The sequence below is a fragment of the Notamacropus eugenii genome, chromosome 5, assembly GCF_028372415.1.
Source record: "Notamacropus eugenii isolate mMacEug1 chromosome 5, mMacEug1.pri_v2, whole genome shotgun sequence".
NCBI classification, from domain to species: domain Eukaryota; kingdom Metazoa; phylum Chordata; class Mammalia; order Diprotodontia; family Macropodidae; genus Notamacropus; species Notamacropus eugenii.
Genome location: NC_092876.1, coordinates 44,779,228 through 44,806,753, shown reverse-complemented (window position 1 = coordinate 44,806,753; position 27,526 = coordinate 44,779,228). Strand labels below are relative to the sequence as shown.

The 27,526-nt window shown below is 43.3% G+C and overlaps 1 protein-coding gene across 1 annotated transcript in view; it reads right to left on the bottom strand.

Annotated features, from left to right (window-relative positions):
• LOC140507465 (uncharacterized) overlaps positions 1-27,526 on the bottom strand; it is a 38,678-nt gene continuing 11,152 nt past the window's right edge. The window contains exons 3-8 of the mRNA XM_072615546.1: positions 10,215-10,221; positions 6,431-6,562; positions 6,160-6,342; positions 5,552-5,716; positions 1,885-2,092; positions 1-341 (exon numbers count right to left, since the gene is read on the bottom strand). Coding sequence (XP_072471647.1) covers positions 1-341; positions 1,885-2,092; positions 5,552-5,716; positions 6,160-6,342; positions 6,431-6,562; positions 10,215-10,221 — 1,036 coding nt within the window. The remainder of the gene's footprint in view (positions 342-1,884; positions 2,093-5,551; positions 5,717-6,159; positions 6,343-6,430; positions 6,563-10,214; positions 10,222-27,526) is intronic.

Sequence of the window (27,526 nt, the reverse complement as noted above, 5' to 3'; positions counted from 1 at the left end):
TTAGGATGCTCTGGGATGGGGGTTGGGGGGGGGGGGGTCAGAGCAAGCCAGGACTGGTCCCATCTCCATTACCTCCCTCTTCAAGGCCTCTTTCTCCACATGCCGAAGTTTGCTCTTGGCCTGAACGTAGATATCAGCTGTGTGCTGCCCACTGGGGGGCTTGGGAGCTGGATAAGCAGGGGGTGGGGGCATCTGAGTGCCAGGGGGAGGGGGTGGTGGAGGGAAGCTGGGAGGGGGTGGTGGGGTGGTGGGGCCTCCCTTCTTCCTGCCGTGAAGACTCGTCTCAGGATTCAGCATGTCCATGTAGGTCTGCATGTCTGTGACAGTTGAGTTTCGAAGCCCTGCCAGGAAGGGATAGAAGAAAGCAGGGCACTGTTGGGAGCCCAGCTGGAACCCATGGAGATTTGGGGATGGGGTGAGCATGCCCTGTCTACACTATGCCCAAAAGTGTATCCATTGAGGCCCTTCTTGGGTCATGTTTTCAAAGTCAGATTTGGGGGACCAGGGGAACAGCTATAATTCCTGAGCCTGGGGAAGTCCATGTTCCTGAGTGCCCACCTCTTCAGCTTAGTCTAGGCAATCTCTACACCTTCATCTTCAACTGGTACTAGAAAATGTTTTAGAGTTTGCCAATCTGGCAATCAAAGCCACAGAACAAAGCCCCCTACAGTAGAAAGTCCCCACCCTGACTATCTTCTCTACATTTAGCCAGTGGACACAGCCTCAATATGGCCTGTTGCCTTCTACAGAAAAGAGCCCCAGTCCTGGACCTCAAAGCATAGTGTTAGTTAGACCTGAGCACCTCAGTAAGCAAGCTAGGAGTGGGGTAGGTTCACAGGTCTCTTGCTTTAATAGGAACCACCTTCCTATTAATTATCATCTATGAACTAGAAAAGAGGATCCTCAGAGGTTCAGGAGTTAGGTAGAATAACCCCAAGCCTCAGGAATGCCAAACAATCCCAGAATATTGGGAAGATGGTGAATATGAGGGGCAAAGGTAGTGTTGGATAGGGGTAGTGATCTCTTATAGAAGCAAGATCTGACTCATCATGGGCAGACTCCCTACCTCTATGCCATCCACCTTGTCCTATTCCTAGCAATGATCAGCATGAGAGAGAGTCTGTTTTGTGGGTAGGGTGGGGTGAGGGATACAACAATTTCCTAAAACCTATTGCAACTCATGAAGCTTTCCTAACCGATTGGAAAGAACTGAAGACTTCTGGCCTAAGAACCCTAGGTCCAGTGACTTAAGAAAGGGATGAAGGTAGAGCCCACGGCCCCAAGCATAGGGATGGATCTAAAGAAACCAAACCTTGCCCACAGTCATGCCAGAGACTCATTAGAGCATGGCTGGGTGTGCCTGAGGAAGGGAGTGTGTGCATTTCTATGGGGGTGTGACCTGTGTGTGTATGTGGGTGTGAAGGTTAATCTGTGCATACCCATGGACTGTCTAGGACTCATAAGTCATTCTTTCTTCACAACGGGGCTGGATAGTGTTGAGAATTTAGAAATCTCCCAGGAGGAGGCAGTGGTGGGCAGAGACCTAGGACAGGAAGCTACTTCACCCCGAGCAAGCCTCAGGCATGATGAAATACAGGTGGCTATTGTCTCAAGCTGGGAGGGGGAAGGTGGACAAGGGAAACTCAGGCTCCCTGGTCTGGGCCTAAGACATTCCCTTTCATTTTTTACCCTCTTCATAGTAAGGGTGATCTCTGGGGTTGCCCCCTACTCTTTCTAAGAGGAGTTGGGAGGCTCTAGGCACCCCAGGGGCTGAAATACAGCTAACAGGTTTGCTGAGCCCTGGCCCCTCTGTGAGGATGAAGAGCCCTGTAGACCAGCATGCTCTACTTCATTCCTCTTTTTCTCCATCTCCCAGGTACTCACTAGGCCTTGGGCCCCCCAGGTGGCCTCTGATGCTGGAGCGGCTGGAGGGACAGGAATCGTAGTTGGAGAGAGTGCTGGTGGGAGAGCAGAGGTCGAAGTGTGGGGGTTGAGCTGACATTGTGGTGTTGGGTGAAGACATGCCCGAGTCTGGCTGCTTGCCCTCTGGCTCCCCAGATGGGTCCCGGGACAGGACTCGGTGTTCCACACTCTGGGGAAAAATGATAGGGTGTGACAGCCTTCCCTGTCCCTAGGGTTCCAGTTCCCTGATTGGGGCCAAGAGGTCCTAGAATCTCAGAGCTGGGAGGGACTTCAGAGGCTACGGAGTCCTTTGCATACCTGACCAAGAAGCTCCTTTGCACTCTGTGTGCATGGGTGGTCATCTATCCTAGTCTTGAAACACTTGCAGTGATGGGGAGCTCTCTATCTGTCTCCAGGCAGTCCACTTCCATTTTTGAGCAGCTCTAATTGTTAGGGTATTTTCAGTACCCATTAGGCCAGGCCACAGATCCAAGCCCTGAAGTTGCTTCCACTCCTGCCTCCTCTCCCCTGGGAAGGGCTAAGAGACCAAGATTCCCCATGGCCCATGTTTCAGGTTCCCGGGGGATGATTACTGTGCCCAGACATGCCTCAGCTCTGTTGTTGGTGAAGATCTTGAATCTGGGACCTCATCTGGGAGCATACAGCTGTATCAGATTGCTGGAGAACTGCACTGAACCTTACCTCGGACCCCCTTAGCTACTTTCCCTTTATCAACCCCTCTCTCCTTTCTGAAACATCGTTTCCCCTTTTTGACAGCTCCAATTATTAAGAGGCTTTCCCAGTGGTGAGAGTCTCAAGGAGGAGGAATCACAGGATTCCAGAATTATAAGGATCCTCGGCAACTAACCCATATAGAAAATGAAGGTCAACTGGCCTCTGCTTGAAGACCTCCAATGAGCAGGAACCCACCACCTCCCGATGGAGCCTATTCAACTTAGGATGGTCTCTTATCTGGGTGGCTCCAACCTTAGGACCTGAGTTTTCCTGGAGTCAGGAAGACCTGAGTTCAAATTTGGCCTCAGACAACCTCCTAGCTATGTGACCCTGGGCAAGTCACTTAATTTCTATCTTCCTCAATTTCTTCAACTGCAAAATGGGGATAATAATAGAATCTACCTCACAAGGTTGTTTTGAAGATTAAAGGAAATGTTTGTAAAGTGTTTAGTACAGTGCCTAGAACATAGTAGGCACTTAAAAATGCTTATTCCCTTCCTCTCTAATAGTTGGAAAGTTCTTTTTTTCCTCCCTAGACATCAAGCTAAAATCTCTTCTTTGTAACTTTGTAACTTCCCCCCAAGGGGGGAAGCCCAGGGTGCAGACTTCCAAGAAGGAATCTGTTGTCTCTTCCATGTGATAATCCATGGGACTACTTAAACACAGTTATCATGGTCCCCTCGAATCTTTTCTTCTTCAGGCCCATTCTGTTCATCAATCCTCACATGATAATGGGATATGGTAGAGTCAGGGAGCCAGGATATCCAACTAGTTATGTGATCATGGGCAAGTCATTTGCCCTCTTGGGACAACAATTTCCTCTTTAAAATGAAGGGATTGAAATAGACGATTTCTGAGGTATTTTCTCACTCTAGAATTCTAAGATTATGATTCTTAGAGGAGGGAATCATGCCTAGTATCCCCAAGTGAACCAAAGCCAAATGATTCAGCTTTCTTATGCCAATACTTGGATCCTGGGGATGGTAGCAGGGTAGGGTTCTGCTTTTGCCCAACTGCTTGACGTCTCACCAGAAAGGGGTGATGAGGGCTCCCACTTCACCTTAACCCCAGGTGCTTATGTCTAGCCAGAAACTGGAGGGAAAGGTCAGACCAAGGCCTCCAGTTTACTCCCCACAGAATTAAAGGATATGCATAGGAAGAGACCTCAGAGGTCAGCCAATCCAACCCCTTCTTGTATGAGTCCTGTTTATAACATCTGAGACAAGTGATGTAGCAGTAGTACTTTCTCTCATCATCCCCTCTCTCCTTTCTGTGGCACCTTCCCCCTTTTTGAACAACTCCAACTGTTAGGTTTTCCCAGTATCAAGCACAATTTTTTTTGTTACTTCTCCTCACTGCTCTTAATTTTGTCCCTAAAGAGCCAAGGAAAAAGAACCGAGGGCTGTATCTGAGAACAAGACTTCTAGACAGGGAGGATTCTTCTCTTTGCCCCATTGCTAGCTCTGAGATGTGGACCTGGCATCTACCTTTCTCAGAGGATGATATCTTTGAATGGGTGTTGGGAATCAAGAAACACATTGCATTTATTCCCAGAGGTCAAATGTGGATAGATTGGAGATAGGACTGGCCAACTCTAGGCTGAGTATCCACTCTAACATTTGAATAGCTACCTTCAGGACCATCTTATACTCTGCCAGCAAACAAGATTTCACCTCTGCTCTCCTTGGCTTACTTCTGACTGCTATTGGCCTTTGGGTAGGAGCCCAAAGAGGTTAAGAATAGCCTAGTGCCAATTGTCAAAGAAAATGGTAAAGGTGCTTCAGCTATATCCCCCTGTCTTGTAGCCATCCTCTAGATACCACCCACCCTGATGCCCTTAAGAATGCCCAGATCCCTGTTCTAGCCCTTTCCTCTCTATGTCTAGCCTCCCTCCTCAGGGCCCAGGACTAGCTGCAAGACTGGGGGGGATACTGCTTACATTACCCATGTTGCTCTCCGGATTGCTGGTCCCTGGCCCGCCGGGCAGCCCTTAGCTAGCTCAGAGATGAGAAGGATGTCTTCTCTGCCTTAGTACCTCCGAAGCCCCATGCCCCCACTCTTCCTGCCTGCTAAGTGTCACAGGTCCTCAGGGAGATCCCACTGCCTGCCCCGCCCAGTGTTGGGCTCCAGGTAATGGCCCAGCTGCTGCTTGCTTATTGGACTCCATAATGAGGGATTCAATGAGTATTTTCCTTTTCTGGGGCAGCAGTCCTTGGTGACTTTCAGTCTGTCACTGGCACAGCTGGGGCCAAGCAGGGCGATACCCAGAGCAAGCTGAGAGAATAAGGATGGGAGGGAATAGCTAGGGCTCAGGACCTTCTACAGGCACGTTCTTCCTACTGCTGGCCTCCATGACCCAGGTGAAGATGAATGTGGATGGCACCTTTATGTGTGGCCTGGTCTTGAAATGACCTTCTCTCCCAACCGGCCTCATCAAGCACAAGGGATTGGTGGGGAGAGGATAGGGAAGGACCCGGTATGGAAAGAGCCTGGGACTGTAAGACCAAGGATCTGGGTTCAGATGTCACGTCTAACATTTACTATGTGCTTTTGGGAATTGCTTATTCTTTGCATTAGACTTCTCTTGGCAAAATGAAGGAATTGTACTTCTATGCCAATGGGGCCCCTTGGCAGTCTGGAACAATGTATGGACCTCTTCTTAGAACAACATTGTTAAATGCACAAAATAAAATACTTAGGGTTACAAAGTGAAAAGATGTCATTTTCCCCCATCTCAGTTCATGGATCCCCTAAAATCTATCCATGGACCCCAGGACTAAATGATCTAAGGCCCTTTCTAACTCTTCATTCTAGGACCTCATTCTAGGACCTGGCTTCCTCTCCTCTGCCTCTGAAGGAAGAGCCTAGCTCTTCCCCACATTGGCAGTATCCCAGGAGAAGGGCTTGCTCATACCATGTTCTCCACAGTGCGAAGGTAGCGGGTACAGTGGGTGTGGCCATTGTAGTCTGAGAGGTCGGCAGCTGTATAACCATCACGGTCTCGGATGTGCAGCTCTGCTCCATTCACTACTAGGATCTGGCAGCACTGTGGGAAGAATGGGGGGCAGTGAGGGGGGTGCTAGCAGGCTGGGTGAGCCCAATACAACAAGGTTAAGGAGAATGTGTGTCTATGTCCATAAGGTTGAGCGGGGACGACAACAAGGATTCTCCCCCAAAACATCCCACCTGAGATGTCCCTTGGATGTAGTAGGGATTCAGGTGTTACAGCAGCTGGACCTTGAATCAGGAATATCTGGGCTTCTGAATGATGCTCCTGACATGGAGGTGGAGGGGAGGGGTAGTGCTGATGTCAGCAGAGATCCTGGGCCCAACTCTGTCAGGCACTGGACCCAAAGGAAGAGTGTGTGTGTGTGTGTGTGTGTGTGTGTGTGTGTGTGTGTGTGTGTGTGTGTGTAGAGAGGGCCTGGATAGGAAGAAGAGGGAGAGGCTGGATTGTGCTCCCATTATCACCCCATCCCAGTTGGAGCCCCAGATTGCTGGCTCTCTCTGGCCCAGCCTGACCTCCAGCTCCCCGTTCTCAGCAGCATCGTGCAGGGGGGTCCCACCCCACAAGTCAGTGGTTATCTCCCCGCCATGCAGCAGCAGCCAGCTGAGCACCTTGGCGTGGCCCCGGCTGGCGGCAAAGTGCATGGCAGTGGCCCCGTCATCATCTTGCTCTGAAAGACTGACATCCGTGCAGCTCACCTGGCCAGAAGAGCAAAGGGAAGGTCATGAGGCTGGTCATGGAGCCCACCCTCCTCTTTCCCTCATCCTCTACACCCCTGGCACTTACCAGCCACACAATGATGGGGCTGTGTCCCATCTGAGCAGCAGCGTGAAGAGGGGTCATTCCATCACTGGCACGTGTGTGGGGGTCAGCTTCACACTCTTGTACCAGGTACTGTGTTACCTCCAGGTGGCCCTCCTGGCAGGCCAGATAGAGGGGAGTGGCACCATTCTTGGTTTGGGCACTTATCCCCCTGGGAACAGAGAATACACAACACACACACACACACACACACACACACACACATTAGTCCTCAGAGAGATATACATCCCCCTTCGCTCTACCTGTACTTCCTCTTCTCCACCCAGCCTCCACTGACCCTATCACACTGAAGTGAGGGCTAGAGTCACCCGCTGATAAGCCCTTAGATGATCAGACCTCTGTCTGCGTATCTTTCCTTGGTGCTCTCAGAGGAAGGAGCTTTCACAATTTATAAGATGAAATGGAAGGTCAGGGACATGAGTCTATGACTTGTAGATTCCCTCACAAGGTCTAGTATGGTGTCGACAACAGATGTAAAATTCACTGTCCCCTCATGTCCATTTCCTGGCTTTTCTGGCTTCCTCCAACACCCCCCTTCTATCTACTCTGTATATACAATATCTTCTATATGCCTGGTCATTTACATATTGTTTGTCCAATTAGAATGGGAACTCCTTGGCAACCAGGACTGACTTTTGCTTCTGTGTATTCTCAGCACTTAGCATGGTGCCTGGCACATGATTAAGTACTTAGTAAATGTTTGTTGACAGATTCATTCTCCTGCTCATCACTTAGGAATTATTATTTGCCCTCTGTTCTTGAAGAGGACCATGACATCAAGAAGGTGATGACATGACATGTAAATGAATGGGATGTAAGTGAGGGAAGGCTGTACAAAGTCACCAGCCTCACTTTCTCCTCCACAGCCATCTAGGTGCAGTGGCCAGGTATAGATCAGGATGACTAGAGATGGCCCCCTCACTTAGGAATGTACAGTGTTAAATTCAGTGTTGAATTCAGATTAAAGACAATGATGAACTTTGGTTCCAGAGGACAAAAGATTAAAAAATCCAATGACCTACTCTTGGTAGACTCCCCTTTGGGAGACCCTAGGTCCCAAGTGTTACATGTGTTATCTAATCCAATTGCTGTATTGATTTGATTCTACTTATTGTTTTTTCTTTGAATCATAAGAGTTCTTGAGGTTGGGTTGGGTGTTATTGGGAAATGCTTGTGATATGAAAAAAGCAACAGTAAATCAGAGAGGGGGGAAAGGGTGAGGGAGAGGGAAAAGCAAAAGAAAGGGAGACAGAGATTTGAATTCTCTCTCTGATACTAGGTGTGTTTTTTCAGGTGTAAAAGTAGAGGTCACATGTCAAGTGGGATTAACAAGCAATTTTACCTTATAGGGAGAATCAAGTGAAATAATCTATGTAAAGTGCTTTGCAAACCTTTAAGTGCCATAATATTATCTATGACACCACATTCCACCTGCTTTCCAGTAGAATACAAGTTTACTGAGGGCAGGAATTGTATATTTTTAATCTTTGTATCCCTAAAGACTTAGCAGTGCCTTGATGTTTGGTAAATGAAGGAATCACCATTTGTGGAATATCATGGACTTGGGAGCAGTGGAATGGAACTCTAGCCCCATGTCCCACTTTTTTTCTTGGCCTCACAACCAAGGTGAGACTTCCCTTAGGAGGGACTGGTCCAGGGGATGACCTTGTTCTTTGTCAACTAGAATGGGTTACAGATACTTATGCTGACATTAGGCACCCAGAGTCCCTTCCCTAGTCTAGGTTTTTTTCTCTCTGGCTTCTCTGTTCCCCAGATCCCCAAGGTCCCTGGCTCCTAGATTCCTGACTTGAGGAGAGGGGATCAAGGTTCTTGGGACATTTTCTCAGAGGAGGGTATAGGACTGAGGGACTGAGTTGTCTCTTACATTCTTTAGGAAAATAAAGGTGATATCTAGACCCTGGAAGAAGGCATATGTAACCGGAAGGGCAAGAAGGAGTCCATGTTGTTTCACTTCTGCTTGAGGAGGGAGAATCCCTGCTCATCTTCAATCCTTCAGTATCTTCCCCCCCTGCCCCTCCCCCCCCACTCCACTCCAGGCTTAGCAACCTGCCCACTTAATCCTGTTTCCTGGGCTATTTTGGGCTCCTGCAATTTCACTGTTTTGCAAGTTAAGCAGATTAAGAGTCTGAGGGATACAGACATTGAACCCCTTCCTGGACACAAGGATGAGCAGAATTCTAACTAGGTTGGGATCAATAATGCTTTGTCCCTGGGTGATTACTGATCAATACTTGTATTCTTTTGTTAACTAGAAAACAACTGAACTTGGATTCTTGTTAGCAATCAAGAATAATTAGTAGTGTAGAAAGTTACTCCCTTACTCCAGGAAGATGCATCCCAGATGAACTTTTTCCCTCCCATACCCCAGTGTATTCCTTTCCCCCATGGTCTTGGCAGTATTCTGGGGCCTCTACCATTGACCCCAGGTGGCCAGATTCCTGAAGGGGAATGTCTCTGTACATAAAACTTTGTCTCTTGAGTTCTGGGGTCTTTCCCTCCTCTCGCACTGGACTAGATTGTAGAATCATTTAGTTTGTATATTATGGACTAGATTCTTGAATGTAGAACTAGGTAATGCCTGGTTCCCACCCTCTGACTGCAAAAAACTCTACCAGAAAAATAGATCATGACTGTTGAGTTCCCAGCACAGTCTGGTGTCTTTAGGGGGCTTGGGGAACTTTGCCCAAGGCCACAGAAACGATCTCAGGGCTGATAAGGTGGGGCAATTCCCCTTGAGGTCAGCTATGCTCACCACTCAAGGGGAATCCAGGGCTTGGAAAGGGGTGGGGTCCATGAATACACTGAAGCTCATCATCGTGGTCCTGCTCTGCCTCTTGGGTTAGGGATACTGAGTAGAGGAATTCGCAATTTCTCAGACTTCAAGTGGAGGGAGCCCTGTTTCTGGGGTTTACTTTATTTGGATGTAGTTAAAGATGTTGGGCATTAGGTGGCAGTGTAGCCCAGATCCAAATTCCAGAGACTCTACTTCCTCCTGGAGGTTCCCAGCCCTGCCTTGCTCTGCCCACCATGGCCCAAGAGTTGGTGTTCATGTACCCATCCTAAAGTATTTATCAAGCACCTATGATTGTAGGTGCCAAGCTCAGTCACGCACATAAACACTAACCCACTTTTCCACTTCCCCAAATCCTTGCTCTTCTGTCCCTTTCAGAAAGCATTTTCTGACCACCCACACCTGACCACCTGACTCCCTTTCCCCCACCTATAAAACCTCTTGTCTATAGTACCCGTCTGGTGCCTATCATGGCTAATACCTTTTTTTGTGTGCTCACCTTCTCCCCCACAACTAGACCACATAATCTCTTAGAGGGGATGTATATCTTGATCAGTTCCCTATTCCCACACCACCTGTGTCTTACATCCAGGAGGCTTTCAATTCATGTGTTTGTTGGCTAATTGCCATTCATGCACATATGCAGTGAATGGACGATCATACACTAATACCACCACCTGTATGCCAAGTATGTATGTTGCCTAACATCCCTCCAAACCCTCACTGACAGCCTTTCCCCCAGATCCCTTGGAGGTAGCCCCCAAGTGCCACTCTGATGCCCTCTGCCCACACCTGCTTGTGTATCCAACACTCAGTAAAAACCTGTTTAATATTTCACAAAGAGATGGCAACCAGCCCACTGCTCTATTACCTTCCAGGATCATAGTTGTCTGAATTATTCACCTGGTCACCAAGTGGGGAGGGGACCCAATGTACCTGACAGCTGAAGGGCCAGAGAACAGTCATCCATGGGTCCCTGGATCCCACCCCCCACCCCCTCCAACTCTGCAAACCTCTCCCTAAATCCTCCCGTTTCTGCTTTGCTGAAGGCATAAAAGAGACTCAGCTTATGACTGAGGTTGGCTGAGGGCCCTCAACTCTCTTGGCATATTTCAACACTCCCAGAGAGCATGCAAGGCCCAGGGCGCTGTGCCCAGCCTAGGCCTAGCCTTGACTTCTGCTTTTCTGCAGGGTAACTGGCACAATAAAAGATGTTGGGCCATAAGAAGGAGTCTGATCTAAGTGGGATTGAAGCATCAGTGCCCTTTTCCCATCAGATAATTCCAACTTGAGACAAGGAAGCCTGGTGTCCTAGAGTTCAACCAGGTTAGCCTTTCCCCACTCCATTTTTCTAAGCCCATTAGAGGGTATTTTTTGTGACACCCATGACCAGGCACCCCACCAAGATTAACAGTGTTTGGCCATGTCACTACCTTGGGCTCGCTGGGTAGGACAGGGATTCCAAGGCTAGTCCTAGATAGGCCCCTGGGAGCCCCACACAGACCCCACTGATAGAGCATAGAAATGCCATTCCATTCCATCATGGCTGCCATCTTCTGTCATATTTCCCCTGACAGAAATAGGAGTCAGGTATTGTAGCGGATAGAGAATTGATCTGAATTCAAATTCTGTTTCAGGCATTTTGTGAATACTGTTCTTAAACCACATGATGAAACTTGGAAGTGATAATCCTTCATTCTCCCTCAGAATTCTTACCCAGCCTTACTAGGAAGGGATTAATTTGCCAGGATTGACCCTTCCAGCCTCAGCATCCAGATGGAGTGGGTTAATCCTGAGAGTAACCTATTTTACTGAAGGCTCAGCTCCACCAGGAGGACAAGGGTCATTTCCAGGGAAGGGAGGAAAGGACCTTGTGTTGGGCCCCAGTATCCTTATCTATAAAAAGGAAAAAGGTAAATGCAAAGGTCTCTGAGATCCACTTTAGTTCTTTTCCGTGATCCTATGATCCTGTCCAATAAGACACATCATGTTAAATTGAATTGGAGAAGGGGCAAAAAGAATGGAAAAACCAACCAACTAGTGAGTCTTCTTTAAGCATCTAGCATCACCTAGTGGAGACAGTCATAGGGCCTGGGTTCAAACCCTGACCCAGCAGTTTGCTACTCGTTTGACTTTGGGCAAATCTTTTTAACCTCTCCAGCCCTCAGTTTCCTTCTCTGCCAAATGAGCACTTTGGCCTTGATAACCTCCAAGATGCCTTCTGTCTCTAGACTTCTGATCCCTATGACCAGTAGGGAGTTAGACACCTGAGGGACTAGGAAAATGAGGAAGATGGGGATATTGTCCTCAAAAACCTAAGAGCTTGAGAATGCCCAAAGAATGGGATACCGATTTGATTTTCTGTGAGTGTGTAGCCAGCACAGTGCCTCAATGCCACAATGATCTTGGGTCCTTGAACTTGGTTTCTGTTTTTAATGTTAAGTGAATCTCAACAAAAGCGGTTTCCTTTGAACTACTATGTATTTGATGCATTTACAGACATTATTCCAAGGAGTCTATTGGCACTACTTTTCCAACAGCATGTGCTCATGTCATGTCTCTGTGTCACACACATTTTGGTAATTTTCACAATATTTCCAACTACTTCATTATTATTATACCTGTTAAGGTGATCTGTGGTCTTTGATGTTACTATTGTAATTGTTTTGGGGTGAAACGAACTGCACTCATATAATAGGGTGAATTTAATCAATAAATATTGTGTGCGTTCTGACTGATCCACTGACTAGCCTTCCCCTATGTCTTTCCCTCTCCAAGGGCCTCTCTTTCTCTGAGACACAATGATATTGAAATTAGGCCAATTAATAACCCTACAATGATGTCTAAGTGTTCAAGTGAAAGGAAGAATTGATAGATGTGGAAAATTTCATTGTTGCCTTATTTTCAGAAATTGCCACAACCAAACCAATGCAACCAAGACTAGAAGCACACAAGAAAGCTGGGAAACATATGTTTACAACAAGTGTCTCCAATAAGGGCCTCATTTCTCAAATTAGATAGAGAATTGAATCAAATTTATAAAATTACAAGTTATTCCCCAAATGGTTAAATGGTTAAAGGATATGAACAGGCAGTTTTCAGAGGAAGAAATTAAAGCATAGTCATATGAAAAAATGCTGTAAATCACTATTGATTAGAAAGATGCAAATCAAAACAACTCTGAGGTACCACATCACACCTATCAGATTGGCTAACATGACAAAACAGGATGATGATAAATGCTGGAGAAGATGTGGGAGAGTTGGAACACTAATGCATTGCTGGTGGAGCTGTGAGCTGATCCAACCATTCTGGAGAGCAATTTGGAACTATGCCCAAAGGGCTACAAAAATGTGCATACCCTTTGACCCAGCAATTTTGCTTCTAGGTCTGTATCCTAAAGAGATCATAGAAATGGGAAAGGGTCCTATATGCACAAAAATATTTATAGTAGTTGTCTTTGTGGTGGCCAAGAACTGGAAATCAAGGAGATGCCCATCAATTGGGGAGTGGCTGAACAGGTTGTGGTATATGAATGTAATGAAAATGATGAACAAGAAGACTTAAGAGAGGCCTGGAAGGACTTATATGAACTGATGTTGAGTGAAATGAACAGAACTAGGAGAACATTGTACACTACAACAGCCACAGGTGCGAGGTCTGTTTGTGATAGACTTAGCCCTTCATAGCAATGCAAGGACCTAAAACACTCCCAGAGGACTTTTGAAGCAAAATGCCATCCACATCGAGAGAAAGAACTATGAAAATGGAACACAGAATGAAGCAGACTATTTTCTCTTATATGATGTTTTGTATTGGTTTGGTTTTTATGGTTTTTTCCATTCATTTTAATTCTTCCATGCAACATGACTAATGTGAAAATGTGTTTAATAAGAATATATGTATAAAACCCATATAAGATCACATGCTGTCTTGGGGATGGAAGGGGAGAAAATTTAAGACTTGTGCAAGTGATAGTTGAAAACTGAAAACAAATAAATTGATTAAAAAAAGAAAAGAAAAATAACAAATGTTGGAGGACATGGGGAAAAATTGGAACACTAAATGCATTGTTGGTGGAATTGTGAACTGATCTAAACATTCTGGAAAGCATTTTGGAGCTATGTCCAAAGTGCTATGAAACTATGCATACCCTTTGACCCAGCAATACCAATACTAGGTCTGTATTCCAAAGAGATAAAAAAAATGTGGGGTGAAGGACCTATTTAGACAAAATATTTATAGTAGCTTTTTTTTTTTTTGTGGTGTCAAGGAATTGGAAAGTGAAGGGATGCCCATCAATTGGGGAATTGCTGAACAAGTTATGGTATATGATTATAATGGAATATAAGAAGTGATGAGCAGGCAGATTTCAGAAAACTTGGAAAGACTTATATGAACAGATGCAAAGTGAAGTGAGAAGAAACAGGAGAACATTGTACACAGTAATAGCAAAACTGTGAAAGACTTAGCTATGTTCAGCAATACAATGGTCCAAGACAATCCCAAAAGATTTATGATGAAAACTGCTATCCCCTTCCAGAGAAAGAACTGATTGAGTCTGAATGCAGATTGAAGCATACTATTTTTCACTTTCTGTAATTTTTTTTGTGTTTTTTTCCCTTTGAGTCTGTATCTTCCTTCAGAACATGACTAATATGGAAATATGTCTTGCACGAATGAACATATATAGCCTATAACAAATTGCTTACTATTTATTTCAGAGAAGGAGGAGGTGAGGAAAAGAGTGAGAAAATTTGGAACTCAAAATTTAAAAAAATGTTAAAAAATTGTTTTTACGTGTAATTGGTAAAAATAAAATGTTATTTTTTTTTTAAGAATGATAAAAAAAACAAATTGCTACAGCCACCCCAAATTTCAGCAACCATTACCCTGATCAATCAGCAGCCTTCAACACCTAGGCAAGACCTTCCACTAGAAAAAAGGTTACAAATTGTGGAAGGCTCAGATGACGGTTAGCATTTTTTAGCAATAAAATATTTTAAATTAAGTTATGTATATTGATATTTTAAAAAGCATAATATTTTTGCCACTTAATAGAATATAGTATAGTTTAAGCATAACTTTTATATGCACTGGGAACAAAGAAATTTGAGGGACTCACTTTAATGTCATATCCACTTTGTTGGGGTGGTCTGGATCTGAACCCATAATATCCCTGAGTTATGCCTGTATTGTATTTACCTTCCATATAGAGCAAGGGTTCTTAACCTGCGGTCCATGAATAGATTTCAGAGGGGTCTGTGAACTTGAATAGGGAAAAATAACGATGTCTGTATTTTCATTAACTTCTAACTAAACTGCCAATAATTCAACTATTCTTCAGAGAGAGAAACTCTGATGGGCTGGCCATGTTGTTCGAATGCAAAATATATGCTTGCCCAAAAGACTATTTTATGGAGAACTCGCATGGGACAGGCAATCACATGGTGGTAAGAAGAAGCGATACAAGGACACTCTTAAGGTCTCTCACACAAACTTTGGATTTGATTGTGGGATGTGGGAGACACTGGCACAGGACCACTCAGTGTGGCGTGCCCACATCAGAAAAGGTGCTGTGCTCCATGAGCAAAGCAGAATTGAAACAGTACAAAGGAAGCATAGGATGTGCAAATTTGGAGTAACCACCCCAAATGTTAACACTGACTATTTGTGCCCAACCTGTGGTAGAGCATTCTGAGCTAGTATTGGTCGGATCAGCCACAGTCGTACACATTGAAACTTCACTTTATCATGGTGATATCATTTTGGTCCTCTTTGGGAACGGACAACAACTAACCAAGAACGGACAACAACTAACCAACCAACCAATCTCCAGCACTTAGCACATTGCCTGGCACATAGTAGATGCTTAATAATTGTTTATTGGATATCAGAAGTTAGTTAGCTCTTGGTTTCTCAGAGATTTGGCAAACACAAAATGTTTTCACAACTCAATACGTGCTTTGTAAAAAATGATGCTCTTTGAGAATGACAGGCAGGATTGGAATATTCTTTTTTGTTTGTTTTTGTTTGAATTTGGGTAATGAATTCCATGGTGAAATTAGATTTTTGTGTGAGAAAAACAAAACAAAGTCCCAATATCTCTAAGATCCTAAGTCTCCCAGAGATGAGAGACCCAAATTACTTCTTCACCAGTCCTTTATCAGATCACTGACTTACGACTGGAAAGGATCTTGGAGGCTACTGAGTCCAACCCTCTCGTGTTAGAGATGAAGAAACAGAGGCAGACAGAGGTGAAGTGACTTGCCTAGGGTCACACAGCTCATAAATATCTGAGGCAGGATTTGAACCCTGGATCCTCCAGACCCCTCTTCCTTAACCAAGGTGAAGAAAACATTCCTCCTTCCTCATTCCCACCCTTACCCTACCTATCTCTGACTCTGCTTGGGTAGGCTGGGAATGGGGCTCTCCTCAAGGGCCAGGGTATTTGTGGTGAGGGTAGGAAACAGTAGGATACTCTGTCCAGTCCCCTACCATTGACCTGTTTTGAGGTCAGGAGTCCCTACTTTGTACGTCAAAACGTCTTATATCTATAAAAAGCTCAATGAATTTGTAAAATCATAGAATCATGGGATTTTGAGACTTGGACTGGACCTCAGTAGCAATCTTGTCCAGTTCTTACACAAAAGAAAGTCAACTGAGCAAACATTTTTTAGGAACCTATTATACCTAAGACAGGTACTAGGCACTGGGGATTCAAAGACAAAATGAAACATAGGTTTTGACTTCAAGGGGATTACATTCTACCAAAGGGCTTCAGGGCATGCACAAGGTAATGAAAGAGTGTGGTCCAGGGAAGGAACACTTGCCAAACTCCAAACTTTTATTTTGATATTCATTACTGATATTTCCCCTGCCCTACCCCCACCCTAACTGGCGCCTTCTCTCTGTTATTAGCTCCATTTACACTATGTATAAAATTGGTTACACTCCTTGAAGGCAAGGACTGTAGTTTTTGTCTTTCTTCATATACTCAGGATTTAAGTTCACTACCTAGCACACAGTAAAATGGTAACCAATGCTTGCTGACTGTGTGACCTTGGACAAGTCACTTACTTCCTTGGGTCTCAGTTTTTTCATGTGTTAAATGAGGAGGATGGATAAGGATGGTCTCCAAAGGGCATTTTAGCTCTTTCATTCATGACATGATTGTTTTTCTTTTGTATTAATAACTAATTATTGTATAAAATAAAATTATTGTATAAAACAACGTTTTTCCCCTTTTCTACTTCCTCATCCAGAAACCAACCAGTGTGGGAAATCTTTCTAAAAGACTTACCCAGCCAAGATAGCTGAGATCTAATCAAAGACAGAGAAATTCTAAGTTTGGGCCAATGGATGCATTCCAGCTCATTGCATTTACTTAGATAGGTCTGGGAAACTGTGAATCCTCTCTTTTGTCAGACAGGTGATATGGAAATTAAGAAGTCTCTTTGACCAAGATTTGGGTGATCCAAGTCACATACCTCAAGACCCTCATTGTAGTATATAGGCTATAACCCAGCCTCTCATTGTAATATTCACTCACTCTCTCATTAATTGTTAACCAATCAGAGTTGATTGCCACCTTCAGGATCACCTGATCTTCCAAGGGCATATAAACTGCCAGGAGGGGCCTTTGGTCTAAGAGAGATGGCCAAATGGTCATTCTTTTATTGATAAACAAATGGCATGATTAATAAAACAATTAAATGACCCAGAAACTGTGTCTCTCAAATTTTTTAAATGCTGCAACCCTTTTGGCTTTCACAGAAAGCAGGGTGCATGAGCAAGAGCACAAGGCTCCAGGGACATGTGAATGGGGGCAGAACACTAATAAAGATATGGTTTCAATAGTGACAGTAACTTTTCTGAATAATACAGAGGCCCCTAGCTTGGATCAGAGCCTAGAACACAGAGAGGGGAGGGTCACAGAAGGGCACAGAAGGACAGAGCTATAATCAGGGCATGAACTTTTCCCAGAGAAACAGTACAGGCAGTGCCTAATTGACCACAGGGACCTTGGGGTAGACATTGGGCTTTGTTTCTGCCCTTGGCAGAGGCCAAGATCCCATGTGGGACGTGTCTGGAAGATGCTTATAGGGAAGGATGGGGCCTCTGGGAAATTCTGGGCTCCAGGCCCAGCCTCCAAGTGGAGCCAAGTATGGATTTTCAGACAAGGGGACAAAGAGCTGCTTAGGAAAACAACTGAAGGATGCTTTCTTCACCATGACCCCCAAAGTAGTATTCCCTAGCCCTCGGCCAAAGGGTTCCCACTTTCTGTTTTAGCATTACCACAATTCATCCATCATCTAAATTTCAAGGATCTATAATTTTTAATCATTGGAAAGGAGAACCTAGTCCCTCCATCAGCGAAGACTGCCACCTCTTTATACATTAGTAGTCTCCATGAATTGCTGTGGTTGGAAGTTCATCAGTAGGTGGCCAGCCTTCAGGGAATGAGCCTCTCCAGACTGACCTAGGCTCTTTCTTGGAGGACAGATACATAGAATGCCTGCATTTGGAGCCTTTCTGGAATGGTAAGACCTGGCAGAACTTGGACTCTGGGAACTGTAGAAGATGAGAGCAAGTGAGACCTAGAGAAGCCCAGATTACCTACAAATGCCCCAGGAAAGCATAAAAATGCACCAAAAAGAATGATGATAAAGAAAACCTATGAGAAGCAGTTATAGACTTCTCTACCCAGTCCATGGCTGCACAAAAAAGACTTTCAGGATCTTGCAGTAGCATGCTGAACTGAGCAGAGACAAGGGAGGATAAATGAAGGTAAAATTCAACTGTGCTCCAGTAGGGAGAAAGCCTGAGCTGCGACCAGCTCAGGACAGAACCTGTGATCTGCTGACATGTCCCCTACAACTCAGGGTCATCTCTGCATTGGCACAGTGCTTGGAAAGGAAGACACATTAGGTGCTTAATAAAAACTTATTTGAACAAGTGAATTCAAATTGACATTCTATTTTCCATCTCCATGTCTCCTCACCATACCAAGACCAAATCAGGAGACCCAGATTCTAACTACAGCTTTGTTGCTTCCCCATTCCTGGAATACTCTCCCCCCTCATCTTTGCCTCCTGGCTTTCCTCAAGTCCCAGGGAAAAGTTTGCCTTCTACAGGAAATCTTTCCCAATTCTCCTCCGTTCTAGCATCTTCCCTCTGGGGTTACCACCAATCTCTTCTGTCTATATCTTGTTTTTACATAGTTGCTTGCATATTGTGTGAGCTCCTGGGGGACTTTTGCCTTTCTTTGTATTGCCAGTGTTTAACTCAGTGTCTGGCACATAGTAAATTCTTAATAAATGATTATTAACTCACCTAGTAAAGTCATTCTACCTTTTTGAGTCTCAGTTTACTCAATGCTCAAAGTGGGAATAATTACAGTCCCATCTGCCAGGGGCAGCTAGGTGGCTCAGTGGATAGAAAACTGGGCTTGGAGTTAGGAATACTGGAATTCAGATTTGGCAAAAGATACTTACTAGCTGAATAATCCTGGGTAAGTCACTCAATCTCTGTTTGCCTCATCTTCAAAATGAGAATTATAACAGCACTGACCTCTCAGGGTTGTTCTGAGGATCAGATGAGATAATAATTGTAAATACATTTTGCACAATGCTGAGTAAGTGCTTATTACAGTGCTATATAAATGTGGTTGTTCAGTCATTTTTCAGTTGTGTCCAACTCTTCATGACCCTATTTGAGGTTTTCTTGGCAAAAATACTAGAGTGATTCCCCACGTCCTTCTCCAGTTCATTTTACAGATGAGGAAACTGAGGCAAACTGGATGAAGTGACTTACCCAGGGTCACACAAGTAGTGAGTGTCTGAGGCTAGATTTGAATTTAGGATGATGAATCTTCCTGGCTCTAGGCCCAGTACTCTATCCACTGTGCCATTTATCTGCCTATGTAAATGGTAACTGCTATCATCATTATCATCACCACCATCATCATCATCCTCACTACTACTGATGCTGCTGCTGCTACTACTACTGCCAAAGTGAGGTTCCATGAGGATCTAATTAGGTAATAGATGACTAGGTCTTCAGTTTCCTCATAAAATAGGAGATAAATGAAATATCTCTCATGTCTCTAAGGACAGTTGAATAACAGTTACTTGGGGCAATTGAGATGACCTCTATAGTCCCTCCCAGATCTGATCTTCCATGTTCCATTGATCTATTTACTGTTCCTCCATCTCCAATCACCGAGCTTTTGCACAGTCTGTGCTGCAATCCTGGAATGTACTTCTTTTCAGCTGCACCTTTTGAAATTCCTAACTCTCATCTAATGTCAGTTCAACACCATTTTCTCGATTTTACCGCTAGTTAGTATCCTCACCTGGAGGAAATTTATTTGTATTAATACTTTAATTAATTAATTAATTAATACTTTAATCTATTTTGTATTGACTTATCTGTGGATGGGTTGTTTTCTGTTATTAGGCTTTATACTTCTTGAAGGCAAGGATTGTTTTGTTTTGTTTCTTTCTCTGAATCCCTAGTGCCCAAGTTAAAGTCTTGTATGGGGCAGGTACTTATTGAATGAATGAAGGGGACCAGTGACTGGTATTGAATACCAGTGATGGCTCACTCACAGCCGCTGACAGTGAGGGCATCCTGCAACTTGAGTGCTAAGAAATTTGGGAAAGTTGAGGACTATGAGGAGTTTGGTGTATCCAGAGCTACATAGGACTCACAAAAGTGAGAGAAATAGCCATTTTTCTTATGGTTTTGAGTATTTCATCTATTTTCTTGGAAAAATAATCAGTAATTCCACCCATAGGAATATTTCTAAAGGACTGTGCTTCTGTATATGTGTGTGTGTGTATGTATATATATACACATATATTTATACACACATATACATGTATATGTATATATGTACAGACTGAGGTGTCCATAGGTTCTCTTCTGAAAACATCTTACTGAGAGAATGGACAAGGGCAGAATAGGCAGGGGCAGGGGGGATGGGAAATGATTAAATCTAAATGTATTATAGAATCTAGGGCCAGGGAAGCTCTAATTCTCTGAATAGGCAGTATGATATAGTGGGGAAAAAACCCCCTAAATCCAACCAAAGGTCAAAAGTCCTAGGTTCAATATTCTGCTTTTCTATTTTGGCTTGTGAGGATTTTATGTCCCAGTACATGGTCAGTTTTTATAAAGGTGCAATGTATAGCAGGGAAATATGAACACTCTATTCGGTTCCCATTTATTAATTGCCAGAGATTTATCATGTCTAATTTTTAAAAAAGACTATTCAGATCCTTAACTTTTTTCTTGTTTACTTTTGTTAGGTTTGTTTAGGTCTGAAAAGGGTACATTGAAGTCCTTAGCTATAATACTTTAACTATTTTCCCCTGAAATTTGATTAACTTTTTGTTTAAGTGTTTAGATGCTATGCTAGTCAGTACACACATATGTACTTATACATATATATACATATATAATATAATATTGATATTGGTTCATTATCTATGTTTTTGAACATAATGTGGTTGAGGATTTGGGTTCATTGTTTTTGGTTCTGTCATCTACTAGGTGTGGGACATTGAACAAGGTCACTTCTTTGCTGTGGAACTCAAGTTTCTCCATATACTAAATGAAGGGGTTAGATTAGATCTATCAATCAGGAACTGGAGTCCTTAGGATAGGTCATTTTCAGCTTCAGTCCCCAGTTTTGGACCCCTGAACAAGAATCAGCATTTGACCAGCCGTCCCTGCCTTTGTATTATATTTTCTCTGCTAATGTGTTTATCAGTGAACATGAAACATCATCTTCCCTTCCTTCCAGATAATCTCTTAGGGTTTAGGGTAGGTTGTATAGGGGATCCACAGAATCTCAAGAGTTGGAAGGGACCTCAGAGGCTACTTAGTCTAACTGATATTTGAATCCCTTTTATATTCTGCCTGGCAAGTGGTTATATAGCTTCCATTTGAAGATTCTCCAATGATGGGGAACTCACTATCTCTTGAAGCAATTCATTCCAATTTTGGATATCTGATTTTGCCTTAAGTAGAATAAAAATTTCCTTCTCTGAAATTTTCATCCTCTCCTCCTACCTCAGGGTCATCTTTGGCTCTTCTTTCCCATCATCTACCACCTCCAATCAGTTACCAAGTCTAGTCAATTCTAAATCTGCAACATATCTCAAATCAGTCCCCTTCTTTATAAATAGGGCCAACCCCCTAGTTCAGGTGCTCATCATCTTTTGCCTAAACTATGATGACAATCTCTAAATCGATCTTTCTCCCTTCATTTTCTTCCCTTCACCAATTCATACCGTTAGTTGTTTGTCCTTTGCTTTCAGGAAGGTGACTTGCAAGTGAACTGGATTTAAGTTAGGGAGAGCCATACAAAGCAACCAGCCTCACTTTCTCCCCTGGAGCCATCTGGGTGGCAAGATATAGATCAGGGTGACTGGAGATGGCCCCCAATCCATACTAGACCTAGGTGACAAATCTTCCTAAGGTGTAGGTTGGATCTTGTAACTGCCCTGCTCCAAAACATTCAGTGACTCCCTATGCCTTTAGAATAAAATACAACCTCTTGTCTGTTTCTATCCCATCCTTGTATACATCACTCCTCTTGAGAGATTCTACATGTCATTCAACCTAGACTGCTTACTGTTTCCTCAGACTTGATAAGGCATCTCCTACCACTATGCATCATTTCACCTCCCTGGGATTGATTCACTCTCTCCTTCTGTTTTTTAGAATCCTTATCTCCGTTCCTACAGTCTTGGCTTAGTTGCCTCTTCCTTCAAAAAGCCTCTCAGTATCTCCAATCCTACCCCACCCCCATTCCTGTCCCCATCCCCAGATGAAAATGATCTCTCCCTCCTCAGGTTTTCACAGTTATGTTGTTTGTCTATCTCCTTCTTTCTCATGACAAACTGCCTTGTGTAGCACTGTGGCAAAGACCTTCAACCTCAGTTCCAGGTGGAAAGCCAGTTTCTTGAGTGCTGTTCTTTTTAAACTTTATTCCTTCACTTCAGTATCTTGCATATAGTAAGTGCTTAATAAATGTTTGTTGAATAAATAATAACTCATCAATATAGTACTTTACATACACTGTCTCATTTGATCCTCTTCTCTTTTTAAATTAAATTGTATTTTAAAAAATGAACAAATATTTATTTGTTCTGGGGCACTGGCGCAAAAAACCAAAACAAAACCTTAATAGAGATTTGTACAGGAAAAACGAAACCCTAGTATATGCATAGTCAATCAAAACAAATTCCCTCATTGGTCATGTCAAAAAATATATTTCTCACATTGACCCCTTGAGTCTACCACTTCTTTTCTTATTTGATCCTCTCAATAACCTTGGGGGATAGGTGCTCCTGCCTTTACTAGCTCTACTTGACAGATGAGGAAACTGAGTGAGAGAGGTTAAATGACTTATTTGTATTCATATGCACCTGGGTGGCATGATGGATAGAGTTCTGGGACTGAAGTCTGAAAGAACTGAGTCCAAATACAGCCTCAAGTTTCATACTAGCTGTATGACCTTGGGCAAATCACTTAACTTCTGTTTGTCTCAGTTTCTTCAACTGTAAAGTGGAGATAACAGGAGCATGTGCTTCCCAGGGTTGTGAAGATCAAATGAGACAATAATTATAAAGTGCTTAGCAGAGTACCTGGCACATAAGACGTACTATGTGAATAGCACACACACACGTACACACGTATCTCTATGTATCATCTATTTATCTGGTTAGTTGGCGTAGGAGGCAGGATTTGAACCCACGTGACTTCTGGCTTCTGGTTCAGTGAACTTATTGCAATATAAAGCTACCTCTCATAAAAGATTTGTTTATAGTTCTGCCTCCTGTGAACAAATTGAATGTCTAATCTCTTTTCCACATGACAGTCCTTCAGATTTTTGGGGGGAAGGTAATCGGGGTTAAGTGACTTGCCCAGAGTCACACAGCTAATAAGTGTATGAAGTCACATTTGAATTCAGGTCCTTCTGACTCTGAATGGTGCTCCATTCACTCCACCATCAGTCCTTCAGATATTTGAAAGTAGCTAATATGTCTCTTTTAAATATGTCTCTTCTCCAGGCTAAACATCTCCAATTTCTTCTATCCATCCAACAATCCATAGTCTTTGGTCCTCTCATTCTTATGATCACCCCATTCTAGATATGCTTTAGTTTATCAATGTCCTCCCTAAAATCTGTAGTACAGAATTGAAAACAATGGTCAAGACAGGGGTCTGAATAGGGTAGAGCACAGGGACAATCACTCTCTTATTTCTAGAAGTGCTAGTTTTCTCTTAAGATGGCATTGGCTCTTTGGTCAGTCATTCCACACTGTTGACTCATATTAACTTCCCAGTTCACTAACACCTCCCCAAATCTATTTCACACGAACAGTTTTCTCACCATGATTCCTCCTTCCTGAGCTTATGCAATTGGCTTTTTGAACTCACTTCTAAGACTTTTACATTTTTATCTATTAAAGTTCATCGTAAAGTTCATTTATCTATTAAAGTTCATTCTAAGCTGTTTTCGATCTTGATTTTCATCTAACCAATAACTATTCTTCCTGTGCTCAAGTCTTCTGTAATTTGATAAATATTCTTTTTACATTTTTATCCAAGTTATTAACAAATATTTTGAATTTTATAGGGCCATAGATTGATTACTGAGTAATTCTACTTCCTCCAAGATGACATTGATCCACTAATGATGCCTCTTTTCAGTCCAGGTCCAAATAAACCTAATTATACTATCATCCAGCTCATGTCTCCATTTTGTCAACACACATAGTAAGAGATACTTTATCAAATGCTTTATCCAATGACTCAGTGATCCATCTCCTGGGCATATCCCCAAAGAGGTCAAAGTTAAGAAAAAAAAGAATCCATATATACCAAAATATTCTTGACAACACTTTTTGTGATAGGAAGAAATAAACACAGAGTGGATCTCCATCAATTGGGAAATGACTGTACAAAGTGGCATATGAATGAGGTTCAATATTATTGTACCATAAGAAATGAGGACTATGAGGAACTCAGAGAAAATAGGAAAACATAAGAACTGATGCAGAATGAAGAAAACAGAATTAGAAGAACAATATACAAAGTAACTACAATAATGGAAATAGAAACAATGCCACGAAGCAGCTGAACCTTTATTAATTGCAATGACCAATTTTGTTCCCAGAAAACATGATGAAACACACTTTCTTTAGCTCAGTAAAAAGGTAGGGGACTCTAGGCATGAGATGTTGCCTATGTCATCAGACCTGGTCGCTTTGTTTAGAGGTTTTTTAAAGCTGTTTTACCTCGTTACAAGAAAGGATGTGGTGGCCTGGGACATCAGGAAACACCTGTGGTGTCAAAAAGAAAAGACATCCACAAAAATTTTCTAAGAAGAGTTTTGTTCAAATACTGTCTACATCATTTCCCTAATTTGGTGATTCTGTCACAAAAGGAAACGAGATTAGTGTGCCAGTTCTTGGTAAAGCCATGCTGGTCTTTGGTGATCACTGCCTCTCCTTCTAAAAGCTCACAAATCATCTCTTAAACAACATGTAGAATTTTGCTAGGATTCAAAGTCAAGTTCACCAGACTCTAGTGAATGAATCTTCCCTTCCCATCTCTTCCTTTCTTTTCTTCTGTCTTTCCTTTCCTCCCTGCCTCCTTTTTCCTTCCCTTCCTTCTTTCCTTTGCTCCTTCCTTCCTTTCCTTCTTTTTTCTCTCTTTTTCTCAAAATAGAACAAGCATTTTCATAACATAGTACAATAAAAAGATGATTCTACATGAAACTGAAAATCTATCATGCATAACTTGTTATTCCTTTCAAATATACAACAAAATTGTAATGTAAGTGTTTTCCGTTTTTTCTCCCCCCCACTCTAGAGATGGCTACCCTTAGATATGATACACACACACACACACACACACAAAATTATTCTAGACATAATTCTATTTATCAGTTTCTCTCTCTCTCTCTCTCTCTCTCTCTCTCTCTCTCTCTCTCTCTCTCTCTCCTCCCCCTCTCCCTTTCTCTCTCTCTCCCTCTCTCTCTCTCCCTCTCTCTCCTCCCCCCCCCCCCTGTCTCTTTCTGTCTCTCTCTCTCTTTCCGTATTTGTCTGGCTCTTGTCCTGAAGCACCTCTTCTGTTTTGTATTTCTGTAAGTCCTTATGGGTACTCAGGCCAACATTTTTTTGGGGGGGGGAATTGAGAAGCATCATGTTGGAAGGAATATTATCTTCCTAAAAACATGTGTGAGTCCTGCTCTACCAAATATTTAACTGCCTAGTAGCTGTGGGATGCTGGGCAAATTAGTTCCTGGGATCACATAAGGAGAATGCTTAAAGGTCATCTTGGTCAACAGCCAATAAACATTTATTAAGCATCTACTATGTGCCAGGCACTGTGCTAAGCCTTGGGAATACAAAAAAAAAAAAAAAAAAGGCAAGAGATAGTCTTTGCTCGAAGTAGCTCAAAACCTAATGGAGGCAACATGCAAACAATTACATACATAACCAGATGTACACAAGATAAACTGAGATAAACATCTGAGGGAAGGCACTAGAAGGAAGGACTGGGAAAGGTTTCCTATAGAAGGCAGCATTTTAACTGGGTCTTGAAGGAGGTCAGGGAAACCAAAGAGGTGGCAATGAGGAAAGGGAGTATTCCAGGCATGGAGGTTGAGGGTGGGGGGGTGAGGAGATAGGGGGGCAGAAAATACCCAGAGTTGGGCGATAGAGTGCCTTGTTGGACAAATCAAAATTTTGAGTTTCAGAGAATTTCACTGAGTTGCCCAAGGTCAAAGGTTACAATAAATGGTAGAGTTGGAATTTGAACTCAGGTCCTTTGACTCCAAGTAATAACTAGTTCAAAGTACTTTAAACTTGGTAAACACTTTATATGTTATCTCATTTTTTTCCTCATGAGAACAACCCTGTGAGGTAAGTACTATGATTGTGTTCATTTCAGAGGCTGAGAGTTTAATGACTTGCTCAGGATTACATGGCCAGTAAGATTCCTAGGCAGGATTTGGACTTAGTCTTTCTGACTCCAGGTCCCATACTTTAGCATCATCTAGCAAAGTAAAGTTTTCCCCACTGTACTATGTTGCCTCTTCTTTAATGTTTCTCAACCTGTTTCCTCATTTGTAAAGCAGATATAATAGTATAATATATAATATCTTCCTCATAGCAGCCACATGTTTATAGATTTAAAAGAAGAAGAACCTCAGAGGTTCCTCCCTCCCTTTACAGATGAGGAAATTGTGTCCCAGGGATAATAATGATTGAATCTGAGTGCTCTGGCTTGAAGTCTAGTATTTTTTCCATTGTACTCTGTCTTTTGGGCAGAAAACACCTTACAAAGTGCAGCGCTAGAGAAATGTCATTGTTATATGTTTGGCCCTATATGGTGACTGGGGCAGACAGTGGTGTTTCCTTTTGGCAGGTGGAGGTGTGTGACTGGAGGAGACCCAAAGCCCACGTCTGAGAAGGCAGAGCTAGCTTCAGTAAGAAATGAAGCCTACCCACCGCCATGCTAGAAGCAAGGAGAGATGGGCTTTAGAAGCCCCTGTTTTCTCTCCCTTGAGCTCCCAGGGGAGCTGCTAGGGGTTGCCCCCTTCACATGGATTAGCTTTCCCTCAGCAGGGGATGGAAAAGTGGGAGTAAAAGGGGGGGGGCATTACGGTTGCCCAGGGGACCACAGCAAACAATGCCTAGTGGAAAATGGCCCTGCTGAGTTACTGCAGCCTCACCTGATTAAGAATGAATGAGCCCAAGGCCTGAGTGGCCCTAACTATGCGTGATCAGGTTTAGGGGTACTAGATTAGGGCAGAGTAAGAGCCTTTCCGTCCTAGGTCTGGGCAGACTCCTCTGTTATTCTGCTCTCTGGAGGGTGTGGGGTGAGCCCCCTATAGCTTTGTCCTGAGGAATCTCTCTCCTTTGCTCCCTGAGTAGATTCCCAAACAGTTCAGGTGGGTGTCTAGTGTTCCTTTTCAAATGGCAAGGGGTTGGGGGAGGGATTCTCTAGTGATTGGAACAAGTTGGCTTCTCAGTTTTCTAGAAAATTCTCTCATCTGGAGAAACCAAAAATCATAGAATGTTAGAACTGAAAAGAACCTGAAAATCCAAGCCCCTTCCCTACCCTCCTAATCTCATTTTACAGAGATGGAAACTGAGGCACAGAGAGGGTGTAATAGCTTGCCCAATGTCAGTCAGTCAGTGACAGATACTGAACTGGAA